The sequence below is a fragment of the Elaeis guineensis genome, chromosome 5 (assembly GCF_000442705.2).
Source record: "Elaeis guineensis isolate ETL-2024a chromosome 5, EG11, whole genome shotgun sequence".
Lineage (NCBI taxonomy): Eukaryota > Viridiplantae > Streptophyta > Magnoliopsida > Arecales > Arecaceae > Elaeis > Elaeis guineensis.
In genome coordinates, this window is record NC_025997.2 from 104,375,956 (window position 1) to 104,398,466 (window position 22,511).

Genomic DNA, 22,511 nt, shown 5'->3' on the forward strand with positions numbered 1-22,511 from the left:
TGATGCAAGATCAATGGTAAAATAGCATATATAATAGTGATCATGTACAGAGATTCTTACCTTTACCGATGACTGATCCAAGCACAAAAGTCAATGTTCCTCTTTGTTTATAAATTTTAAAAATAAAATATTTTACTCGACATCTTATGCAGACAATCATATCTCTTCATGACCCTGATCAAATATAAAAAAATATATATGAAAAAAATTATCCGATAATCAATCCTAATAACACAAATCTAGGACTTCTCCTAAGATTATCCAAAATCGAGATTTGTCTGAGTATCTAGACCCTTCATTGGTCCACAAAACTTCTAGAGAGAGAAAATTTATGAAGAGAGAGAAAATTTTAGAGAGAAAAAGTAGAGAGAGAATATAGAGAGAGAAACTCTTTATATCCTTCAAACGAGGCAATCATGATCGAGATTATCAAAGATCATATCAGGATGACTCAGTATAGATTAATCATGATCGATGTTATCAATTTTGAATAAGGATCGGATCGGGATGCAATCTACTGCATAAATTTCGAAGCAATCTCAGGTTACCTTATTTTCATCTCAAGTTCATCCTAGGATCCGCGATGCAACCAGAGAAAGAGAGAAAGACTCTAGAGAGATAAAATCCATAAAGAGAGAGAAAGATCTAGAGAGAGAATTTAGAGAGAGAAGATGGAGAGAGAAGGTAGAGAGAGGAGAGAGGAAAGAGAGAGAAAGGAAAGAGAGGAGAGAGCAAAAATTCTCTCATTCTTTTTTTTCTATTTTTCTCTTTTTTTCTCTTTTTTTTTTCTTTTTTTCACGGGAGCAGAGGACATGTGTGGTTCTCTTCATCATGGAATAGGGGAGGTCCTTCCTCCCTCTTGTTCCTGAACTAAGGGCCTCCCCTCCAACCGACCACCACTCCGATCGGTGGAGCAGTCCCCGACAACATCGAGAGATCGGGTCTGGTGACCGACGATGGCAAACAGTGACGGAAAAAAAAAATAAAGTAACATGGAGAAAACAGGAGATCTTCTTTGAAATTTATTTCCAACAAAGTCGATGGCTGGCAGTGAGGTCTGAGGTTGTGAGAAGATGAGCAAGAGAGAGAGAAGGAAGGATTGGGACCTTACCTTGATTTCGGTGGCATCTCTGGTCTTGATTTTTGGTGGGTACACTGAGGGTAATCAGCGACTCCAATGAAAAAAAAGAGGGAGAAAGAAGAGAGAGGAAGCATGATGTTTTCATGGCTTGCTTAAGATAGAGAAGAGAAAATTTATAGATGGGATCTAGGGCTTCTAGAGTCCCAATCCCATTCTAATTCAAAGAGGGAAGACGAACTCTATCAGGAGTCCTCTTCCGTTCTCTTCTTTCTTATTTATTTTTATTTTTATTTTTTTTAAATCTGGGTTATTACAGGAGACATAGTTGAGTTTAGTTGGTGCCTAAACACTGTGTGTATATAAGTTTTTATTATAAATAAAGTAAAAATTATTTTTTTAAATGATAATTTCTGAAAAGCATTGGACATGATTTGGTAAGAGGAATACAATTTTAAACATGTTTTTAACTTCACAACGGTGCCTGCCCTTAAGGTAGTAGTTTAATCGACTAACCCTCTACACTTTTCTTCTAATTTTTCTAATAGAATATCATGATTTTACTTCTTAAGAACTATTAATAATTAATTGATATTCTAAGACTAATCTTATTCCAATTTAATCTTATTCTATCACTCGATGCATAGGCTTAGGGTCTAATAAATTGCATGAGAACTTTAAGAGGAGCATAAGTAAGATAGATATGTTAGAGTAATAGAATCATTATAACAAAAACAAATATATTGAGTGAATGTATCACACCCCGAACCTAGCATCCGGATCTGATATGTAATGGCTGCACTTTCCTTAAGATAAGACCCTAAAGAATGTGCAAGGCCTTATAATTCATTACAATCTCAAAATCCCATGAATACTATTGATCTCAATTCATTACAAATATCAAACCTTGTACAATTTTCAAAACTTGATCATCCAACTACCACTAATGGTGCTCTATCTAATCAATCCTTTCAAATCATGATTCCAACCTTAGTCAAATACAAATACCCTACAATTCTGAAAAAGAAAAGAGGAAAAAGAGGGATGGTGAGCTTTACAACCTACTAAGAATCCCAATACACTCACACCAATATAATAATATGATTGAAAATAACATATGAATAGCATCAAAAAAAAATATTAGCCATGAAATTTCATGTCAAGTATCCAATATTACTCAATATTGATATATATAAAAACATGCATCATATATCATCAAATATTCATCTTTTTCAAAAGTAATATCATATATCATATATCATATATCATCAAAAACATGATCTTCTATCTGAAAGATTATTCTCCTATAGTACCAATCTCAATATTAAAATAATAAAATAAAAATTATTTAATATAAATCCTCTATGACTCGCTAGGGGTCCACTCTAGGTCCCCTTAATTTTTATTTTATTTTATTTTTTCTCAACCCAAGTAAATAAATAAATAGATAAATAAGAGAGGGAAGAGAGGCTCTCTCTCTCTTCTTCTTCTTCTTTAAACAAGGCAATCGAACCCCTGTTTTTCTTCTCCTCTTCCTCTGGCCATGGCTATGGAATCAGGCCAGTGGCCAATGATGGTGCATAGTGCCGACGAGGAGATGAATCCGATGGTGGTCACAGCCATCAAAGATCCACAAAATAAAGAGAAAATCACAGAGAAGGGAGACTCTATCCACCTAGAATCCAGTGGCTTACCAAACCAAATCTGGTGACAGTGGGACTAGAAAAAGAAAGAGGAAAAGGGAGAAGGCCTTACCTCGGTCTGGCGAAGCCCATAGTGAGAGATCCAGCGATCTCTCTAACGAAAACTCAAGAAAAAGCTTGATGAAAAACCTTAAAATCGATGGTGATTTTTTCAAGCAATCTCGTTGGATAATCAAGGAGGAAGAGGGGATCTTAATTTATAGGTCAAATCCCACCTATTTTTGGTAGTGGATCACTCTCTTTCTCCGACGAAGTCGGATAAGAGGAAGACTCCCAACCCTATTTTTGGTAGTGGATCACACTCTTTCTCTGACGAAGTCAGATAAGAGGAAGACTCCCGATGAGGCTTTTTTTTTCTTTTCCTTGCTTTGTCATTCATGTAGAACTTTTTTTATTTATGGTAATTAAAAGGTCGCGTTATTACATTCTCCCCACTTTAAAATAATTTCATTGTCAAAATTAGCATATTGCAAAGTCAAAATCTTAAGGATACAAAATTCTTATCTTATCCCTGAGCTCCTAGATAGCTTTCTTCACTCGAAAAAAAATTTCAATCCTCTATCACAACATCTTCCGAATAAAAGCTAATATTTTCAGTCAAATTTAAATGACTTAAACCATTATACTTTCATGGCACACTCTGATCTAAACCCACCAAATTTCTAAGGTTTGCTAAATAATTTCTGAACCAATAAAATTATAAATTTATCAATCCCTCAAATTATAACTGAGACATAAATTATCTATCGAAATCTAAACCCTATGAACCACTTCTATCATAATCCATAGTAATCATAACCTTAAATTTCAATGTCTTATGTTATGATATCATTCTGTCACATCTTTAGTGATCATAATTTTTTGCTCAAATACCTTTTTAACTCATAATCTTTAGAGATCATAACCTTAAGCTCTGATACCATTCTATCACACTATTGATCATAACCTAAAGTTTTGATATCACTTATGTCACAGTCTCTAGCAACCTTAAATCTAAGCCCTAATACCACTCTATCACGTCCGAAACCCAACATCTGGATAGGATATATGATGGCCGCATACTCCTTAGGATAAGACCCTAAAGAATATGCAAGGCCTTATAATTCATTACAATCTCAAGATCCTGTGAATACTATTAATCTCAATTCATAACCAATATTTTATAATTATAAATATCAAACCTTGTATAATTTTCAAAACTCGATCACTTAACTACCACTAATGGTGCTCTATCTAATCGATCCTTTCAAATTGTGACTCTAACCTTAGCCAAGTATAAGTACCCTACAACTCTAAAAAAGAAAAGAGAAAGAAAAGAGATGGTGAGCTTTACAGTCCAGTAAGAATCCCTACACACTTACACTAATATAATAATATGATTAAAAATAACATATGAACTGTATCAAAAAAAAATATAAGCCACAAAATTTCATGTCAAATATCCAATATAACTCAATATCGATATATATAAAAATATACATCATATATCATCAAATGTCCATCTTTTTCAAAAGTAATATACCATATTATGTAATTAAGTAAAAACATCTTTTTACTTAATTGTGGTTTCATCTCTTCTCATTTATATCTCATTAATTTAATCCGAATCAATCAATAGTTATCTTTAGGTGGTGTTTGGTGCATTACATAGATAATGTTGCTTTGGTAATGTGATTGCAGAGGGAATGTGATTACCAGATAAAATTATAGAAAATCTTGTATTGCAGTATTTGCTATGTGCAGTAATATTGTTGTAAAATTATAAAAAATTCTATATTATATTGTTTAGTATATAATTTAGATTACATAGAATATAAGCTAACTTTTTTTTAAAGTACCCCCATCCTTGCTTATTGATTATTGTCTATTTTCTAGAAGAACAACTTAATTTTGAGACCAACCATTTTTTGTGGCATCACCCATTATGTTTTTTTTCTATTTTCACCAATTGAGACTATCCATAATTTATTTTAATTTATTTTGATTTATTTTGATGGGGATACTTTTGATCCTGAAGTTATCTTGTTGCAAGATTATAGGATTATAAGATTACATGTAATCACATAGCTACCTCCCCCTAGATAATCAGATTACCTCTTTTTGAGATAATACTGCATTATATATAATGCAGTATTACTTGTAAAATTAACGAAACAAACAGTGTAATGATTATGTGTTGCAAAGTTACATGTAATCCTGTCAGAATTACATACTACCAAACACCCCCTTAGAGTTTCTAATTAACCATGTTCGCATTCTAGTTTGTGACCGGTAAACCATAAATCATGCTTCAGTCTATGGTGGCAATCCATAATAAGCACACTTACTAGCTCATGATGGTAAATCAGAATAATCGTACTTTAACTCACAGTGGCAAACCAGAATAATTGTGCTTCAACCCGCGATGGCAATCAAGAATATCCATACTTCAGCCCATGGTGGCAAACTCATATACCACGTATCTGCCTGTGGTGGGGCTATTCTTGGTACTATGTATCGATCTATGGTAGGCTATTCTTGGCATCATATATTTACCCATGGCAAACTTTTCTCGATGTCATGTTTTTGTCCATAGCAGGCCATTCTCAGTGCTATATTCCTGCCCATGGCAGGCTATTCTCAGTGCCATCTTCTTTCCCATAGCAGGCTATTCTCAGTTTCATGTTCCTGCCTATGACGAGACTATTCTCAGTTTAACATACATGACTAGCCCAAATATTTCTTTCTTGATCATCAATTTATTAAATCTCAATTATACCAAAAAAAATCTATATCATACTATGTTCTTTTCAAAAATCTCAATAGCCAGTATCACAATCCAAGCCATCAATGAAAATATATAGAAAGTAAAAATAATCATACCGATTATCACATATCCATCAAAATCGGATCACAAAAAATTAAAATCACGCAATGTAGAAATAAACATATATATATATATATATATATATATATATATATATATATATATATATATATTCTATATCATACTATGTTCTTTTCGAAAATCTTAACAGCCAGCATCACAATCCAAGCCATCCAAAAAGAAATCAATGAAAACATATAGAAAATAAAAATAATTATATCGATAATCACATATCCATCAAAATCGAGTCACAAGAAATTAATACCATGCAATGTAGAAATAAACACACACACACACACACACACACACACATATATATATATATATATATATATATATATATATATATATATAAATTCTTACCTCTATTAATAATAAATTAATCTTTCAATATTGATATGTACTCCAATTTATGAATCAGGTGCTAAGAAACCTACTCGAAAATCACTTATCCGAAAGATTATTCCCCTATAGCACCAATCTCAATATTAAAATAATAAAATAAAAATTATTCAATATAATGTGCGACTTGTCAGAGGTCCACTCTAGGTTTTCTTAATTTTTATTTTATTTTATTTTTCTCAACCCAAATAAATAAATAAAAAGATAAATAAGAGAGAGAAGAGAGGCTCTTTTTCTCTCTTCTTCTTCTTCTTTAAACAGGGCAACAGAACCCCTGTTTTGCTTCCGCTCTTCACCCGGCCATGGCCATGGAACCAAGCCGGCGGCCAACAGTGGTGCATAGCACCGACTAGGAGATGAACCCAGCGGCGGCCACTGGAGATCCGCGAAATAAAGAGAATCGGAGAAAAGGGAGGCTCTATCCACCTCGAATCCGGCGGCTTACTGGACCAAATCCGGTGACAGCAGGAAAAGGGAGAAGGCCTTACGCCGGTCCGGTGAAGCCCATGGTGAGAGATCCGGCGATCTCCCTGACAGGAACTCAAGAAAAAGCTCGACCGAAAACAATATATGGTAATTAAAGGGTCAGGTTATTACAGAATGCACTAGAGTTGAAGGGATAGTGAGCCTACCAATATAAACAAGGTTTGCCTCAACCATTAACCGTAAATTGAATTGAGTAAAAACGAAGAATTGAGTAGAAATTGAATACCTAAAAAATCAGTAGCACTAAATAGGAACGGAAATAGCCTTTTTGGTATTGGAGAAAGATCCACCTTGCACAGTTGGCGGTAGCTACCATTAACAGTATATTATTCTTCGGTTCCAAGAACTGAGAAGACAGTTATGATTTTTGTATTTTCTTAAATCATAAAGTAAAATTTTAAAACTTCTTTCTAGTGGTAAAATAAAATCTGGAAAATTTCTTTATATAAAATTTCAAATTTTTAGTATTTTAACAATCAATATTTACTAAAAAATCAACTTTCAAAATATAAAAATTTTGAAGTAAGAAGTAAGATAAGGTTCTGACTTTGAGATCCAAGAATAAATAAGAAAATACTTTAGAGCACCCATTATTGCATACAAAAAGTTCTCTGAACCTACCTATATTGGCCTTGCAACTATATATTCAATTATCCACAATCTATCTTAACAATGCCTATCAGTTACACCAATCCCCTCGCCATATAATGTAAGAACCTTTCATGCACAAAAGCATACATCCCCTAACATTAGCTATAATTGAGAGTAATACTACTACTCTATTTTCCAATTCTCCATGTATTGCATAAGGCTACAGTTTATTAGAAAAAAAAAAAAAAACTAAACCCATATAAGTAAGTAAAAAAATAAAAATTAATATTCTATATAAAACATTAAAGTTGAGACCAGGACTCTCTCGACGTGATATTTGTTGGATGTTCAACGCGCCATATGGCAGCCCACCAAGTCTTCTCCCTCGATGTTTTTTTTTTTTTTGTTTAGAGCACTATGGATAGATGGCGTGCATCCGGCATGTAGCCATATGGATTGGATGGATCATGCTCCTAATGGCTGAATAGGCCGGCTCTTCTCTAGCTCTCCTCTCCCAGCCGTCTAGCTTGGATGGGTCATGCTCTTGATGGCTGAGCAAGCCGGCTTTGCTCTGGCTCTCCTCTCCCATACCATTCTCTGTCACGAGAGAGATGCACACACAAAAAAAAAAAAGAAAATGGGATGGAGCTCTATGTGTGGTGATTTTCCTCTCTCATGTCATTCTCTGTCATGAGAGAGGCACACGTAAGAAAAAAAAAAGGAGCGAAGAATGGGGTGGATGAAAAGAAATCTCAGAAAGAAGATTTCTGAGAAAAAATAGAAAACATTGATGGCAAAGCTTAGATTGTCTTATTGGTTCTTTCCGTACTCTAGTTTATATATACTGAAAAAAAGGTGAGGTGGGGAGTATTTTTTTCAATGGGTCTGTAACGATTACTGCTTCTTTTATTTTTCATCAGGCTTACTGAAAAAAGATCGAAAAGGATGGTGCTTCTTTTATTTTTCATCAGGCTTACTGAAAAAAGATCGAAAAGGATGGCAGCAGACAAGAAAAATCGAATAAAGAGGCTAGAGAAGGTGATCAGGATTGAAGAGATTGACAGCAGAGAGAAAATTGGAGAAGCGGGGCTAGAGAAGGTGAGTTCCGTCATCAGTTTTTTTTTCTTTACTGTAACATCAGAAACATCATTCTATTCTTTGTTAAGAATGCAGGAGGATTGCTGATCATGTTTTGGCAGCCTTCCACTCCTTTGTTCACAAACATCATGTGAGGGAGGAAAGGGACAAAGGGTTGCTACCATGCTATGGTAGCCTCCTCAAAGTCTGTATGAAAGAAAAAAAATGCAGCAGTTGCTTTGACTCAAGTTGATAAATACAAATAAAAAAAATCTGTAAAAAAAAAAAAAAGAGTTCCACAGTTGCTAATTAGCTTTAGCAGCCTTCGAGCGATGAGAAAGAAGACATGGATCGAGGTTGGGAGACATCGGGTGACGGATCGATGAGAAGAAAGAGAGAGAAGAAAATGGGTTACGGATCCTCAATTGGTAGAATTAGGTTGTTGGGTTAACGGGTGCAGAAAATAGTTTATAGATGATTGGGTTAATAGGTTCAGAAATCTATTAGCGCTCAATATGAGTTAGCGGGTTAACGGGTTCAGTAATCGAGTTGTGGGTATCAGCTTAACAGGTCATCGAGCCTGAATTGGTTCCGTTGGGGTTAGGAAACAAACTAGGATTAAGTGTTGGATTAGAATCAGACTGGGATAAGGGTTATATTCTGATCAAATGTGATGGTTAGGTTAGGGTTAGGGGTCTGGTGAGGTTTAGGTTTAGGATTTCGGTAGGGGTTAGGGTCAGGCTAGAGTTAAGGTTAAGGTCAAGGTTAGGCTGGCTAGGGTTAGTTGTCTAGCTAGGGTTTAGGTTAGGGTCAGGGGGTTGGGTATGGTTTGGGTTAGGGTAGGACTAGGATTAGTTACTATTGAGGGTTAAGGTTAGGATTATGATCAGGCATCTGGTTAGGGTTAGGGGGGCCTATGATTAGGGTTAGAATTAGGATGGGCTTGCAGACAGGGTTGGGTTGGAGAAGGAAACACCAGAAAAAAAATAAAAATAAACTATTGAGAAGAGGAAGAGAGGGATAGTGTTTGGATCAAAATAAAGAGGAAAAACATATAAAAAAAATAAATAATAAATAAATAATAAGTGAGGGATTATAGTTGTGGTAGAGTTGCAGGAAGAGTTGGATCAGACAAGAGAGTGGGAAAAAAAAGGAAAACAAAGCAATAAGGTTAGGATTGGGATGAAAAATCAAAAAAAAAATCAGATAAGGGATGAAGAATAAAAACAGTACCTTGACCACTCTGCATAAGATCAGCTTCAGGGGCTTGTGTCACCGTGCCGGCACCGATGGGGAGGAAAGCGACGGTGGAGACCCAAAGGTGTATGGCCATGCGATAGATGATGTCCACTATGCAGAGGGAGAGGCAGTGGAGGATGTTGGAGACAGCCATGGGGTGGATGTCGGCGGAGAGGAGGGAGCCGGTGAGGATGACGACGGTGGTGGTGCCGGGGGCAGGAAAAGAAAGCATGGGGGCAATGCGGACACAGAGGGTGGCTGGTGGGTGGCAAGGGGTAGGAAAAGGAAATGGGAGGAGAGTCCGAAGGTCGGGGGAGCATCGCCGGCGAATGGGGATGTTGGCCGCAGCAGGAACGGGACAGGGGGAGACGAGGGAGGAGAAGGGGGGTGGTATTGGAGGGTGAGGGGCAGCCGATCTAAAGGTTTTGGAGTGCGCCGGCCATCAAGGAGGGGTTGGGGTTGGGTTCATGTCGGGGTTGAAGCCAATGGGGGCAAATGGATGCCGAAGGGGTAGAGCTGGGAGGGGGAGCACTGGTGGAGTAATTGGAGGGGGAGGGAGAGGGGGAGGGGAAGATTTTAGGAGCGACAACGATGGTGGATGGGTGAGAGGGGATTAGGGCCCGTAGGAGAAGAACGAGGAGGAGAGATTGTGGGAGGAGGGGTGGAGAGAGTGAGCTGCACCATCAGAGAGCGACGGTTGGAGGAACGAAGGGGGCTAGGGTTTGGGGATCGGGAATAGGGGGTAGGATCTAGGGTATGGAGAGAATTTTTTTTTTTGGTCGCAAGGTACGGAGAGAGTTAGAATATTCTGGATGGAAGTATTTAAAAAAATATTTTTGTAAAAAAAATCTATACTTATTATTTTTACAGAGCAGTCCATCATTTCGCTGTAATTACAAAAAAACTCTAAATTATAAAAATATATTTTAAAAAATTATTAATAAAATTTTATTAAATTTGAGAAATATGCATAGACAAAAAAAATGTTATTTATTTTGAAGAAAAAGGCTGCATAGATTCTAAAGTTGTGGTAGCATTTTCAATAATTTTTTTTGATGACTACAAAAATATTTCTTAACAGTAAAAATATAATAATATAATATATAATATTCTTCTAATACTATAATAATATAATAGTATAATATTTTTATATATAATATATATACAAATATAATATAATATATTATACTATATTATTGTATATAATAATATCATAATATGGTAATATAATACTATAATATGTTATTATATACAATGACAGATATTATATTATGTTATATTAATATAAGATATTAACATAATATACATGATATATTATAATAATGATATAATAATGTATAATAATATTAACATGATATATTAATATATTGTACTATAATAAAATAATATTATATTATAGTATACTATATTAATATAATATACTATATAATAATATTTATATAAAATATTATAACATATTATTATAGTATGATATAATATTTTATATTATTATAAAATATAATTATTATATATTTTTATGAGTAAATTTTTTTTACAAGTAAATTCTAAGGTATGTATAAAGTATAGCTTACAATTTTGTCAAGAATGTAGTTATTGATGTTGGACTGATGAAATATTTTTCAAATTTTTTGTTGCATTATTGATGATCCAAAAAAATATTAAAAAAAGAATAAGCGATATATAAAAAATTGATTGTATTAATTGGATGATACTAATTCATCAAAAAAAAATTTGTTTGGTGTTTTAAGATTAATTTTAAGATACTATATATAAATTTATTATATATGATCCAAAAAATATTTAAAGATCAGCAAAAATAAGATTGATAGTTTGGGTTATATAAAGTTATAATATATACATGTACATATTTGACTTAGAAAATTGATTATTAGGAAAATTAGTTTAAAATTATGGATTATATTTGTTGATTGATTTTAACATTTAATATTTTATATTTAAATATCAAATATTTAATATTTAAAATTATGAATTATTTTTTCAATCATTTTGGTTCATATTTTATCATGAAACTTAATTCAATAATACTTTAACAAAATTTTATGATATTTATATTTTTGATTTAGATGAAGAAATTATGATAGACAAAGACTATCATAAATGTAAGTTCATTGGCTATTAAAAAAATTATATTTTATTTTATATTAAAAATTATATATTGATAAAATATTTTAAATTTTTTTAATTCAAAATAAATTCCACTGCTGCGAAGTGAGGGTTACACGCTAGCGATGCATGATAGAAAGATCCTAAAATAAACTTCCATATCTTTATCTTTTTGCTATTCTTTCATGTCATAGTCTCCAAATAGCATGGCTCAACTCATCATGGGATTACTCATGCAGCTTTTCTCTGACAATTATGCCGAGGGTTCCAGTTGCTTTCCAACCATATAAATATTCTTCCCAGCGTCTGTCAGATGGCAGAAATAATGGATGCATGCATCTAGTTTGTCTGCCAATAAAGCTTGCTCTGTTGGCATATTCAACTAGTACCATGGTTTGGTTTGATGGCTCTCCACAAAAGCGCAATGATGGGCAAGCAGAAGTTTCCCATGGAAGGCCAACCATCAGAGCACTCAAAAAAGCTAGTTCTTGTCAACCTTCCCCAAGGTCCATGTGATTAAGATCCATTAATATCCTGACATCTCCTCCCGCGAAAGCATTTATTCCTTGGGTCCTCTTACACCCAACGAGCAACTTTACCATGCAGTATTTTGGCTAACAAATGCACCTGCTCAGACTCAAGAACAAGTTTGAAAGAAATTATAGCCAACACAGCTAGTTCCTTGCTCCAACTAAATATAATTTTAATTAATACTGGCTGCTTGGGTATTTGCTCTATTAGAGGATTCATTTTTTATTGTCCTGATAAAACTTGCCATATTTTTAGCAATGAACAATCCATTTTTAATAACCAGGGCTTAGTGAGGTAAAAAGAAATGGTTATATCTAAATTTTACTTGCAAACATAAAATTAGATCCCAATCTTGTTAAGTTGCTGCAATAAACTGGATTTGGCCTGTGAGCCAGCCAGAGGTCCATTCATGGACGCACATGCTTGGCACACGAGTAGAAAGGAGGAAAAAGATTTCCGATTGGAGTAGACTTCCGATTGGAGTCTTTTTTTTTTTTTCTTCCCGGTCCAATGAGATTGGAGTAATCGATTTGGCTAAAAACCCCCTTTATGAGAAGGCCTCTTCCCCTCCTTTGAATCCATCACCAATTTCTCTAAAAATTACCACTTATTTCTAAGATTTTTCTTCAAGTTTCTCCTTTGATTTCAGTGAAAATAAATTGCCGGAATCCTGCCTTCAACTTCGTTGCACCTAATAATCACCTCCACCTTCTCCTTCCTTTTTCAGATCTTTGGGCTTTCACCGGCACGCGGATTTGCTCCAGTGAGTTGTCAATTTGGATAAAACAAGACATCTTGCTTTGAGTTTTCCTTTCCTCACTAACCACCGCGGGCCATGATTGCCATCGGAGTCACTGCCTTGCCGTTGTCGGGCACTGTGCTACTATCGGTCGCCATTATCTGGTCTATCCACCACCATATTGAGAGGGAAAGAGTGAAGAAGGGGACGGTCCTCTATTTGAAAAAAGAAGAAGAAGAGAGGAAGAAATCTATTTTTTTTTCTCTTCTCTTTTCTTTCTCTACTCTCTTTCTATTTTTTTATCTTTACCTTTCTCTCTCTTCTCGAATCTAGAAAAAAAAGATAAATTTAGAAGACTTGATGCCTCAAGTTGATCCCAAAAGAAGGGTATAGACTTGCTGTCAATAACCATTGACTTCCATCCGATCTGTATCGGACATCCTTGAACCTCATTCTTGATGATCCTATCGTACCTTTTTTGCTCTAGCCTGACTTTTTTAATGATCCATTGGTCATCCAGATCTAAACCACTTAGGTTATTGAGATACTATCACTTATTTTGTTATATCCTGGATTTCTCAACAATGGATTCTAATGATTATAAATTTCATAACTATTGAACGGGTTCCACGGGCATGTAATCAAGTGGATAAGAAGATGTTGAATAAAGAGATTGATGCTCTGATTCTTAAATTAAAGTAAATTCCTAAATCTTTATTTATTAATTGCTTATGTATTAGATAGCATTGAGAAATTTGGGATTAAAAATAATTCAGATATTAGAGCTTTAAAAATAAAAATTTAATGATAATTTATTTTTTTTATGCTGATAATTTATCGAGGATATATTGAAATTATGTCATTAAGTGGACATATTAGTTGAGGACTAGAAAATGTTGTTCTAAAATTTATCGTCAGTAGATATAAGAATTCTCAGACATTGATTACATATTTATATAATAATTATTTTTATGCATCAATGATTTTCTTTTATGTAGTTTTTGATACCTATATATTATATACTTATTTCTTAAGTATATATATCGCTACATATGAAGTTATGTATTGTATATTATTGATCTTGGTTTATATGGACTTGGTACTTATATACATTGAATTTTGTTAAAAGATGGTATTGAATTATAATTCCTTCACAAGCATAAATTTGAATTGTATAACTAAATGATGGATTATGGTACTCTAGGCTAGCCATATTATTGATGTCCTACTACAGACTAAAAATATGGTTATGATAGTCCACAAGACTAGCTACTGTATTAATATCCCACCATGGACTGAAAACATGATTGTGATAGTTTAGAATTAAATACTTATGATCCTCTGGATTAGTCATTTTATTGGTGCCCCACCATAGATTGAAAATATGATTATAGTAGTTAGAGTAGAGCACTTATGATCTTCTAAACTAACTACTGTATTAATGCCCTACCATAGACTGTAAATATGATTACGGCAATCTACAGGATTAGCCACTATATTTATACTCTGCCACGGATCGAAAATATGATTGTGGTAGTCCAATACCGAACACCTAAATATTATTGGATCAAATACACCATAATTTGAGACAAGTGATTGATATGATTTATTGCACTTAAAGATATATTTATTATGCATATTTTACAATCATAATAACTTATGACATGAAATTTATATGAATAACAATCATTGTTAGTTTCTTATTTATTATTATTATTTTGATATTAGTATATAAAAATTTTATTAGATTATAAAGCTCACAACCCCTTTTTTCCTTTGTTTATTCAACTACAGGACACATTTACTTGGCTATTGTTGAAATCACCAATGAAAAGATTAAATAAATAGAACTTCAGTGGTACTAACCAGATGATTGAATTTTACAATTATACAAGTTTTATTATCTTTTCATATAGAGATCATTATTGTTCATTGATAATTTGATGTTATAATGAAAATTAAAGATTTGCATATTTTTTAGAGTCTTATCTCAGAAAGTATGCAGCCATGTCGCGTGGTGATCAAGGAGCTGGATCCAGGACGTGATAGTTTCAGAGTAGTATATGCTAACTTGTAGGACAAAGCAACAAACTCTAAGCTTGACTGAGACAACATAAGTACTTTAAGAGGAGCATAAGTAGGTAAGCGGAGCATAAGTAGGTAAGCAAGCAAAAGAAATATGTCAGAGAAATAGCATCATAATAACAAGAACAAATAGATTGAGTGAATGCACATAATTAGCCGACCAGTATAAAGAAGGTTTGACTCGAGCAACATGCAATGGTGCAGGCAATTAAGAATTGAGTTGAAATTGAATACCTCAAGAATCAGTGGCACTAAATAGTAACTGGAGTAGCCTTTGTGGTATTGAAGAAAGAATAACAACAAACAGATCTCAACTGGTAGGTCAATTATAGAGAAAACCATAATGTCCAGATCTAGATAATTCCATGTGCAGCTACAAAAGTACAGATCGCGCTATATGAATCACTTTAGAATCCTATAGTTGCATTTGTGACCAAGTAACTACTTAAAATAAAGATGTTAGAAATTTTGCAAACTGATAAGGTGGTCCAATATAATTAATCGGTTGCGAACAGAAGCTGATGAAACATCAAGGAATGTCCTGGTATTTATTAACAAATAGGTGAAAAGGAAACAACAAAGAATGATTAGATCACTAAGAAGATGGTAAACTAACAGTAAAGCATATGAAATTTGTTGATTAGAAATCACCAAATTGATAAACCGTTTAAAAGAATTTAAGATAATTAACAAACTTTTAACATGTTGTCTAGAAATATATGTGAACATTAGAAATACACGAATCAAGTGACAATTTACATGACAGCATTAAAAGATAATGGCATACAGCTGATAGGAAACACTAGTACATTTACATGGGTCCATAATCATTACAAGACCTCCAACAAAGATATTCCTATCATCCAAATCAAGTTGAACAATGAATATAATATATAATTTACATCTTAAATAACAAAAACAAAAGGGTGCAATGTTCTGGTTCCTCCCACAGAAAATGCTTTTATTTCTTAAAGAGTAAAAACCCATACCTACAAATAGGGAGATAAGCCTAAGTCAAGCACAACATGTCTCAAAGGTTCATGACATGTAAGCCTGTTATTGTCACCAATTGAACCTTTAAACAGTCACCCTGGCAAGCCTGAAAATAAAGGGGTGAAGGATGATGGCAGATTCTTTTTCCACAATGCAAGACTAAATTATTTGTTTCAAGCAAAATAAAAGGATTACAAAGTTATAATAATAGTAAGCCGCACTTTACACCGAATCAACCCCTTGAACCTGCTGCCGAGCAAGGTACCTTTCCCTTCGTTCTTTCTGAGAAAAAGAATAAAGAGGGATGCAAAGCAAACAATTAGCAGAAAAGTTCAGAGCAGATGAAGTGGATAGCTCACTTGTGCATTAATGTGAACGATTAATTTACCCATTCATCTATGACAAGCCCTTCGCCAACAATCCGAGGACCTGCATCTTCTGGAGGTTTCTTGCGGTCCTCAAGTGCTGCGTCAGCCTCAGCAAGCTGACGCTTCAGTTTTTCCATTTGCTTCAGCAACAATCACAATGTACATCATTGCTTGATATGCTAAATAATTAAGCAAATAATTCACTATCATAGGCATGAAAAGAGCAGGAAAAAAGGGTGCTTGCAGATTGGCTTACAGGACTGGGACGTGCCACATCCAAAAATACAACCCGCAGAATTTGCTCGACTGCAACCTGATCTTTCTGCTCATCAAACTGTTGCAGACACTTACTTTCAAATGGATGTTGATGCGAAAAAATATGCATCGACAATATTTAAATAATGTGGCTATATAGTAATATATTGCAGTCCCAATCATAAATAATCTCAATGCAAGTTCAGGGTGGTTATTGCAGTTCAGGATTTCCATAGCTAACCAGGTCTATTTCATCATCACTTATCAGCCAAGCAATTGCAGATGGCCACTGCTAGGGCCATCCATTCAATTAAAACTAGGTCCATCTGCCACTGAGTGTAATAGAGTATTCTATAGCTGTTAATGACAAAAAACAAAAGCTTCAGTCAAGTAAATTTAGAATTGTCTGTACAGATTATGGATATTCTCATCTTCATAAGGTTTACAAGCCGCTTTTTCAAGGGATTATCCACATTATGAAGTGAGTGGACCCAAACTATTTTCCTCCATGATTTCTTGTGCCCACTGGAAGAAGATATGTCCACATTCCAAGTTGGGTTAGTTTATAATATCAAAACATAAAAAAATTGAGAAAACAAACTGAATGGCAAAGCTAAAATAGGTTATATCTTTCTTTCTGACATGTATTGTTCCTACAGGAACATGTCAAGTTCTTCTGAAGAAGTTGGTCCAGCAAAAGAAAGTTAGAATTTCATCCAATATTTGAACAATGTTGAATCAGAAGTGACATGGTCAAACCATATTTGGCTGAAACCAGTCAAATTGAGCAGTTGGTCAGTGGGCAGGTCTTGGTCAACATGTTACTTTTTCGACAGAACATTTTGAAATCAAAGCTGAAAAAAGCTCTGAAAGAAAGAAACTTAGACCTTCCTTGTCAAGTTGGAAGTAATCGAAAGAAACAGACTCACCAGTTCTGGTACATACTCCATAGGTCCTTTCACCTTCAAACTCACAATCTTAAACTTAACCTTGCTCTTTTGATCCATTGGCCTTTCATTGTTCTCTGGATGCTCCACAAACTTGAAGACTGGCATTTAATATGGAAATAAGAATAAGAACACTAGTCCAGAAATCCCATAAGAGTTATTTCCTCTTTTTTTTCTGGATGAAAAATCAAGAAAAAAAGCAAACACATAAACAAGATTACCAGTTGCTATTATACTCTCCCCAGGAGAAAGTATACCACCAGGAGGACGCATGAAACAGCTCTTTGGTGCAGTTGTTTGAAACTAGCAGGTGTTCCATTAATCAATATTTGGCCAACAAAAATATGTAATGAGAAAAATGTCAAAACCAAAGTTCTCAATGGAAATAATAGCGAACAGGTATGAGAAAGGAACAATAAAAAAATGCAGACCAAGAATTTCCAAAGTAGAACAAATAATTACTAAAAGATATCTGTTGACTGTGATTGATTCATTGAAAGTTCAAATGCCATGGCATTTCCATACACACCTTAAATGCTACATGAGATTTGCTGGTATTCTTTATCCTGACCGCACTTCTGACCTGTTTACCAGGTTCATCTTCAACAGACATAATTTTAAAAAAAAAACAGTTAATAAAAAGAACAATAGAATACCTTCAAAGTTTTAAGTTTGATGACTACCAACCTTCCAAGAAATTATAGCATTAAAAAAAGAAAAGCTAAAAACCAAAGATAAAGCAAAGTTAAGCTCAAGATGTTATTTATTTTTGTAATTAAACTAGGAATATTAGTGGAAAATAAACTCAATCTTCTGCATTAATTGAAACATGTAAATCAAAATATGGCATTCAAGGGGTAATCTACAGAAGGAAAAGCCCTCAATTCATTAACATAAATGCAAACACAAGTGCAAATCTTCCACTAAATCAACCAAAACTACATATCATTTGATTCATTTCCCAGGCAGTAAATTCTGATGAACAAAATAAATACCATGAGAGCAATCACCATAAATTGTAAAATATTAAAAATTTCAAAAATAACCAGAATTCACCTAAGGAGAAAACTAAGGATATTTCATGAAACCAGGATAGTGAACTGAAACACTTGTGTGCATTTCTTTTTTCCTTTTAAATCTATTTCAGATGATTATGAGATTTGGGTAGGTAATTATGTGATGCTGATATATTATTTAGGGTGTTAGCTCTTTACTTTACATCCCTAAGCTGCATGTCTGTTAGGTCACTGGGTTCTTTAAACAAGGGTCATTAACTTGCTTCAGTGGACAATGAAAGGAAATTGTTTTAGAGGAGATTTGCTACTCTCATATTGGTGATTAGGATGTCTCAATCCCTCAAAGTGGTCAATCCTCTACTATTTTCTCTATATTTTTCATTTTTTTATTAAGATACAAGGCTGTATGGTCTGAAAAAGAAATTAGACTCCTCAAGATCCATCCAAAACCTTGACCCATATGAAAAATTGGGTTGGGTTGGGTCGGGTCTAAGTCTAGGCCCCATTGTCATTTGGAGTCAGGTTTTCATGTTCCATGCTTTGACCTGACTGGGCACAGCCCTAAAAAGTAGATGGACCAGAATAACCTAGCACCCCGACCAAACCAAACCTGACAAAACAGAACCCAAGTCAAAATTACCACTCATGGGAACCCATCTTATAGTTTGAGCACATTTACTATGCCATGTATCAATTATGACAGCAGTCAACCAATCAATCTAGCACATTTAGTATGTGATGATACATGCCTTCTCATGACATACAATTAACCATGTCTATGGTCTACAAAAATAGCACTTACACCTTTTAAGTTTTCAAGTTGCTTTGTCTCTAAAAATTCCATAAAAACATTATAGATGTTGCACAATAATGATGTTTGAGGGTCAAATTCTTCAATGTGTAGAACTGTCTACTCATCATGCAATTGGGGCATGAGTCCCACTGGGTATGATATAATAAGTAATTCTCTTATTTTTGGGACCCAAGTCCCAATAGTTGTGATAAGGCTGGATGGTTGTGGTACAACAAATTTCTTACTCTTACTATTGTGATTAACTAGTTTTGTTATTATAAATTAAAGTATTTGTAGTTATTATTCAAACATTATTATAATGAGTCAATGACTATGTAGGTATTGGAAATTAAAATATATGCAATGCAATTTATAACCAAAAGTAAATAAACCACAAATAGTTCGATTCCTCAATGAAATTCTCCCCAACACAAACTCAACCCCAGAACACTGGAGCTTGATTTGGATCCACTCTAACCAATCCAACCCAGTATTCCTATTGAGTTGGAAAAATACAAAGGTCAATTTGACCTTACCAAATCAATTTCAAACTAGGTCAGATTGGATCTAAATATCAGACCCAAGATTAATATTGAGTTGGATATGGATCAAGCAAATCCCTGACCCTATCCAACCCGCCTGCAGTTCTAGCCATATCAATTGATGCCAGAGCATCATCCTTTTGGTTGATGGAAGAATGTACTCGGCACTAATGGAGAATGAACTTGCAATTTTGAAAGCAAGGATAGATTGTCAAGGTCAGAACCTACATCAACTTCTAGAGATAGGTGAAAGTTGTTTGCCACTTCAAGAAACTTCATCAGAATCAAGAAGTTGCAGTCTGAAAATCTTCTGGTGTGCCACCATTAGATGTATCAAGTTCCCAAGGCCAATATGGAATGGGAGATGGTGCAATTGCCATTCAAACCCATAAAAGTAAAAAGCTAAGTTTCCTAAATTTGATGGTAAGTTTCCAGCAGGAAAGAAGAAAAAAGAACAATCAAGAAAATAGCATCCTAGAGAGGGATTATTATGGCCATATAGCCCAGTCTCCAACCCATGCTATATGTCTCAATTATGCAGATTCAACAGGAATGCTCTCCAAGCTATGCCAAGCTGAAATATGTTTTGGAATATCGAACTCAGTCCGAGAGAACGACAGCTGAATCATTTTTGGTTAGGCGTATTGTTCCATCTCCAAGATAAAATCATGGTTGGAGTAAAGGTCCTTCAGCCTATGACTCTCCTGCAAGCATTTTTTTTCTGGCTTGGCTTCAAGAGGAGGCTGTGCAAATTGATTCTCAAGTTTGAAGCCAGCTATTCATGACAATTCCAGTTTTGTAGACTCCAAAGAAAAGAAGCATGCCTCCAATCAAAAATTTGACATTTGCAGAGATGTCAGACAGCAAAAGAAAGGACCATGCCTCAACCATGATGAAAAGCTTAGTTCTGAAGACCATGTAAAGCAAAACTGTCATCGGTACGAGCATTTGAAATTATACAGAACCCTTCAAGAAAAAGATTGCAAGAGGAAGCTGGAATGATGCCCATCAGTATTTTATTTTTTAATGATATTCTAATTGATGATGGTTTCGGTAGATTACAATGGGATGATGATAGGTTATTTAGGGTGTTAGATCTACTTTCCAAACATGTTGGCTCTCGACTTTGCTTGTGCACTAGTCATGAAGTTTTTTAAATAAAATCTTTTATTCAAGAAAGAGATCTTTCAAAGGAGCTTATCTACCCTTCAAACTTCAAATAACCCTACAAAAAATGAAGTGATGTAGCAAGCATAAAAGGAGAGAAATTTATTCTTAAATAACAGAAAATAATGCAAATCAATCCACCAAATGATCAGCAAACCTCTTCAAATATATCTACGCACCATTTAACTAAGAAAGTGACTAAAATCCTGTCACAGATATTTTTAAAGCAACCAATTCCAAAAATTCTTATGAGCAACCCATAAATCAACTTCCAAAACTCCCATCAAATCCTTCTCAATAAATAACTTTGAGGTCAGTATTACAAAGAAAATTGTAATTCTGAGTTCTATTTGGAAATTTTGATGACAAAATTCAAACCAAACACTTTTTTCGTAACCCAACATCAATTGCTTGTCAATTGATGAAGCTCATTAACCAAAAGAAGGATATATAGAAGAAAAACCTTAAGAGGGTTTAAACTGCAAAACAAGCTCCCTAACCAGCACAAGAAATCCTGCTACCGGAGTAAAAAACCGAATTACTCAACATCCAGGGGGAAAAAATTCCAACTTCCATAAGAACATAAAAGAGAGAAAAATCTAACGAAGATACAATTGGGAAAAAGAAAATTAAGATAGAAACCAAAATACTCACATGGGAAGTAGAGCTTGGTGGGCGGATCGAGCCGGAGGTGGCGCCGGGTTGGCAGCAGCGACCGTGCCACAGCCTTCACCGTGCTCCCACTGGAGTGACGACGGCCGGCGTCCGGCACCGCCGACACCGGCTGCCCCGCCTGCCCCACCTGGCTCCTACTCGAGCTCCGGTGGCTGTGCTGCGTCAGCGACGCCGACGAGTTCGTCGACGACGACCCCCCTCCACTGCCGCCACCACCGCCACCCCAGAAGGGAATCCGGCACAGCCTCCACCCTTTCCCCTCCGGCCTCCCGTTATCTACTGCCATCTCGTCGACCTCCTCCCAAACCGGTGACCCGACTCCGCCTCTCAGTCCATAGAGCAGCGGCTGCCTCTCCGGCGGAGCACCAGACCGCAGCTCGCGTCGCGTCACCGCAGATATGTTAACGTGTTGATCCTCCGCCCTTCACGACGATCTCTCGCGGTAGCGACAATAGCGGAGGAGACGGGAAGACGGTGGGTGACAAGCAGCCCGGACTTTAAAACATACATTTAATTGTATTTGATAAATGGAGTTCATGTCCGTAGCTTTTTTGGGACCTTCCTCCTCTCCCATCCTTTTCTGTGCTTTCCCTGTTCGCTTCCGCTTCAAACCCGAGTGGTTGGATACGGTCACTCAAAGTAAAAGTACCTCCCTTTTAGTGTTCAGCTAACCAATTATAAATGAGTCTTAATGAAATTAAATCTTTCTTGTTTGATCTTAACTCAATTATTTATAAACAAATATATTATATATTTTTAAATTATTTATATATAATTGTTTTATTTTATATATTTATTATTAAAATATCATGGAGATAATTATCAATTAATTTA

General features: G+C 35.0%; 1 protein-coding gene across 2 annotated transcripts; it reads right to left on the reverse strand.

The window, feature by feature from the left end:
- Positions 1–15,656: 15,656 nt before the first annotated feature.
- Positions 15,657–22,227, reverse strand: LOC105032726 (vesicle-associated protein 4-1). Of its 2 annotated transcripts, none has more exons than XM_010907257.3 (8): positions 21,657–22,227; positions 18,014–18,084; positions 17,706–17,787; positions 17,467–17,585; positions 16,539–16,616; positions 16,303–16,422; positions 16,136–16,196; positions 15,657–16,020 (listed from the first exon to the last, which is right to left on the reverse strand). In XM_010907257.3, the coding sequence occupies exons 1-7, from the start codon at positions 21,961–21,963 to the stop codon at positions 16,137–16,139; spliced, it is 837 nt and encodes a 278-aa protein (XP_010905559.1). In that variant the 5' UTR covers positions 21,964–22,227; the 3' UTR covers positions 15,657–16,020; position 16,136. The 2 variants fall into 2 exon arrangements, with proteins under 2 accessions (XP_010905559.1, XP_010905557.1); XM_010907255.3 differs by having other exon boundaries at positions 16,110–16,196.
- Positions 22,228–22,511: the final 284 nt, after the last annotated feature.